At 36.7% G+C, this 4,937-nt stretch overlaps 1 protein-coding gene across 1 annotated transcript in view; it reads right to left on the bottom strand.

The window, feature by feature from the left end:
• Positions 1 to 4,937, bottom strand: part of LOC107653277 (receptor-type tyrosine-protein phosphatase N2-like) — an 83,543-nt gene that overhangs the window by 21,663 nt on the left and 56,943 nt on the right. Inside the window, exons 4-5 of the mRNA XM_016439946.1 lie at positions 1,470 to 1,587; positions 866 to 974 (exon numbers count right to left, since the gene is read on the bottom strand). Of these exons, the coding sequence (XP_016295432.1) occupies positions 866 to 974; positions 1,470 to 1,587 (227 nt within the window). The remainder of the gene's footprint in view (positions 1 to 865; positions 975 to 1,469; positions 1,588 to 4,937) is intronic.

The following is a 4,937-nucleotide window of genomic DNA, read 5'->3' on the forward strand; positions in this document are numbered from 1 at the left end:
TCACTCTTCTTGTCAGTCAGCTCGACTCACTCTCCTCACTGGAGAAATTAAATCTGATCTGTGATGCGACTGTTGTTTGGCACGCTGCATTGAGCAGCCGCGTTCAGTTTTTAATTGTAGTGTCTGTTCTTTTACTGAACTAAATGATTTTTATTTCTATAAAAAAATCTAAACCACGGTGGGGGTCGGTGACGCGGTGGGCAAGTGACGTAATCGGTGTTGCGGCTTAACACCGGTATCACCGGCAGCACCGTCTATCGCGGCAAGCCTACTCTATATGAGAGATTATATAAAACAATTATATTCTTCCCACCATTGCAGAATAGAAGGCCAAACTGACTATAGAACAGCAGGGTGGGCTTCGATGAACAGCCCAGCACATACACACGGCTGGCTCCAAAAGCACAGCAGGACACTAATGTTCAATAGTGCAGTGAACTTTTCAACTCTCACAACTGTTAACTTCAAGAACAGTTGTTTGGTGATGGTTTGTGTGTACCAAGCAGGTTGAATCTCGGATTACATGTCCCCAGTAGCTATGTGCTTATCTGACAGTTGTCTATTGAAGTGCTGAGCAAGTAGCAATACATGGCAATTTTTGCAAAACTTGACTTTCCACAGCATGTACAGCGCATTTGTTAGAATTGCATTAAAATAATGCATTTAGTAACTACTGTATTTTGTAGCCATCAACAAGGTATCCATGTATATGTGGTAGTTCTGCCCAGTTGTTTACAGCCCCAAGCTGAAGATTTTAAGGACACTTTTAAGGACAACTGCCATATAGTCACTATGCATCCAAATATTTCAAGTGATATGTGCGCAAACAGAACTATTCATATATATATAGTTGTTGGAGATTCACCTTCCAAAGCACTTGCTGCCCTTGAGGACTCTGTTTGGAGGCAACATCAGAAGGCAGGAAACCTTGACGGTACCTCTGCAGTGTCCTGCTCACTTCTTCTTTCAGCTTCCTGTCCCCATGGGGAACATTTATAAAACAATCCCATGTTTAAAAACAGATAAACAGATTTTAGAAGATAAAAAGTGTTTAGAATGCATACATGTCCTTATCAGATTATCACTTTACTTCAATTTGTCAACATTAGATGCATTCACTATTAATAAAAAATACTTTTACGGTATATATAAAGCTTGATTAACATTTCACAAGTTGTATAAATCAACACTAGTTAATGAAATATGAACAAACAACAATTAACTACGAACAATAGTATATCTATAAATTAACGTTAACTTAGATAATTAAATGCTGCAAAAGTATTTCAAGACACCAGATGCATAAACTAATGTTAACGAATGAAACTTCTTGTCTTATCAACCGCTGTTACATAAAAATACTAAACTTGAATTAATAAAAGATTGCAACAACAACTACTACAACAACAGTTTTCATAAACACATTATTGTCACGGATGCTAAACACAACAGAGGATTTAGGAGCTCACCTGGAATTGCCATTGAAACGAGAAAAGGTGTTTGTAAATCCTTCAAGAGGAACCTTGGGCAGTTGTGAGAGCTCTTTTGAGATTACCTCCGGAGTTGTGTCATCCTGCCAAGTATATCCTATAATAAAACGAACAGAGAGAACCATAAAGTGGCATATACATAAACTAACCGGATTATATTGAAAGAAACCCAGCTTACACCTTGAATTGCTGACATTTCAAAAGACATTACAAAGACCAGACAAAAGAAACTATTTTAAGTCACCATCATGGATAAAGCACACTGCTGCTCATTTTGCCCACAAGCATAACTTTAAATAACTTGCTTCTGATATTCAAAGTATTCACGTTAGTTAGTCCATATCTTTTCTAAGACTAAAGACTTGCACAGTAATCAGAAGAATTTGTTTAAGTACCTCACGTATACAATCATTCATTCACCTTTTGAAAAAATGGCACACTCTAAAGAATGTCAAACATCTGGTCAAAAAAAAAATAAAAAAATCTCAGGTCGGAATCCATAACAACACTTTCTGAATTCCAGGGAGGAAAAACATAAATAGAAAAACACCAAACTGACGCATCAAATCCCATCTTGTGCATTCTGATAACGTGTTCATCCAGCTTTCATGCAAATGTCACTGAATCAGACATACTTGAGATTGTTTACCACACTAAGGGACACAGGTATGCGGTGATTGAACGGATGGATGGGAGGAATGTCATTAACAGTGTTGGGCAAGTTACTCTGAAAATGTAATCAAATTACTGATTACTCCTTTTAAAAGTAATCACGTTACTGTTCTGATTACTTTATTTCAAAAGTAATTAGTAATTAGTTACATTACTAGTTACGTTACTTTTTCTCCATTAAATTCGTGAAATCCCAGCATACACGCTCCCGATAAATATTTGTTATTAAAACATCAACATTCACAGAAAACTGTTATTTTTAACTAAAGTAAGCGGCTGCTGCATGGTTTGGATGGCAGAATGCCAGGAAAGAGCGCTGCATTTATAATCTCTAAAAGACATCTCAGTTCATCGCAATCTCACAAATCTCTGTTATAGCAGCACTCGCCCACCTTGTCCCGCGCCGCTGTGTTGCGTCGGGTCTCGCGGGAGTAGGTCTATAATCCACTGGCACTGGACTCGACAGTGCGTGTGCTACATCCTTTTTACAATCTCTAGATTATAAAACACTGCATTCTGTCAGCAATGTAACGCGGCAGTAACGTATAGAGACCTTGGCTTGTAACTATACTCTAATTACTATTTTGAAAATTATAACGCGTTAAATTACTCCGTTACTAAAAAAGTAATCAAATTACAGTAATGCGTTACTAAGTAATGCGTTACTGCCCAACACTGGTCATTAACCAGACACAGATGCTGAGGAACGAATAAAGATCTGAAGAGCATCTCCTTAAGCCCCTATAGATGTGACCTCATTAGCCTTCCACCAGCCTCCGACACTCAGTCCTGCTAATCTGTTTTCTTGGAAACATGATGGGTGGGGTTGAGAAGAGGGGCAGACAATGTAAATCTCTTATTTACATATATCGCTAAAAAAGGCAGTAGACAGATCGTGGGCTTACAGTGGGGCCTCGGCTCAGCTGGCTTACAGTTAAATATCATCTGCCACCATCTGTGGATTCTATACATCACCGAAAAGAATGTTGGATGAAGGAGAGAAAATATCACATTACTGATGCTGTGCCTTTTTGAGGGATCCGAGGATGCGTGTTAATAATGTAACACACACAATATATAATACATTTTTTTAAAGATAGATTTTTTGTCAATTAAATGATCAACAAAGTGTTTGCTAATGAAGGTTTTTCATTCAATGAGACAAAAATTAATATCATGACATAACTTAATTTTAATTCAAATAAACAGTTGACAAAAATATGACAAGAGAAGGGGTTCTGTGCTAGTTAGAATTTGCAAGTCACGTTATGAATAAACTCAAACCATAACACACTCAATAACTAAAGCATAAAGAGACTACTTGTTAAATACTGTATTAATTTAAACCTGTATCAACATTTAACATGTTTGAATATTTGGTTTAATTTTGCACAATTTCATCAACTAAAACTTTATTTTTGTTCGCTAAAATTGGACGCCATTTAAAAACTGACTAAAATTAATGAACATGACATACTGACTAAACTTAATGGATATATTCAGCAAAAACCAAAACTGACTAAAAGAAAAAAAAACTGCAGAAAAATTCAGTGTACAACGTAAGAGAAATAGCAAGCACAAGGACAGCTGAGCATTTGTGTTACATCAGCATTTACCCTCCAAGGAAACACACACACTTACAATGTTGTTACCTTCCTGTCACCCAGAGTGCTGCACCCTTTTGCCTCAGCAAAGCTCCACCTCATTAGGTCTTGGATGGAGCCTGATATAATGTGCTATTACTAATTAGCAGACCGGTCATTGATGTCGCTGCTATCAAAACATGTGTAGGGGTGATGGTGGTGGTGGTGGGGGGGTTTCTTCCAGACATCTATTGCTTTTTTTTTAAGAGAATGCCATCTTCAAATATTTAAATCCCTTTTTCAGCAGCAGACATGCCTTCCATTCTTTGTTTTGACTGGCTTTTGGTTGTGCGGGTCAATATGCAAATTGGAGCACAAGTTAATATGGAACCATCTTCCAATTAGTGAAGCTGACGAACATTGATTTAATTCTGTTCATCATGAATTGCCTAATTTATTGTGATAGTATAATAGCATAAATTAGGCAAGGGGGCAGGTGGGCTTTTCCTGCATTATATGGGATTTCCATAGTATCTTCATAAACTAATTAATTCAACTCAGGTGGCACATTCCACAAATACGGTACACCCTGGTATCCCATGATTTTAACCATTAAAGGCACAAATCAAATTTTTTTTTCAGTTGTTGTTGTAAGATCAAGTCGATTATCTAACATAAAATGAATTTACCATTCAAAGTAACTCATTTTAAATGCATTAAAAGGTGGCACCGACAATCTATTTTATTGAAATTCAATATAACTGTAGCAAAAATATTATTTTTAAATAACTAATTTTAATTAAGAAAAAACATTTTACACACAACCCTGTTACTACATGATTTTGCTCCCTTTTTAAAAAAAAAGAAAAAGTAACCTTCATTAAAATCCATTAGCAATTACAGAATGATCATTCATTTACAGATATTTGCAGTATTTGCAAACTTTGAATATCTGGTTTCTGTTCAGCCCTGAATTTTTAGTACCTTCTTATATCGACAATCAAGGATCGGAGATCTAAGATCTAATATTCCCTATCTAATTATTAGTGATGCACCGAATGTTCGGCAACCGAATAAGCGGAAAGACCTAATAAATAGGGTATATGTCGAACGTCACCTGAGCAAACCCGGAAAACAGGTCTCATTGCTTCCGCTTGTCGGAGAACGTGCTAACAGCCGTAATAAATAATAG

This window comes from Sinocyclocheilus anshuiensis, unplaced genomic scaffold (assembly GCF_001515605.1).
Source record: "Sinocyclocheilus anshuiensis isolate Anshui unplaced genomic scaffold, SAMN03320099.WGS_v1.1 scaffold219, whole genome shotgun sequence".
Lineage (NCBI taxonomy): Eukaryota > Metazoa > Chordata > Actinopteri > Cypriniformes > Cyprinidae > Sinocyclocheilus > Sinocyclocheilus anshuiensis.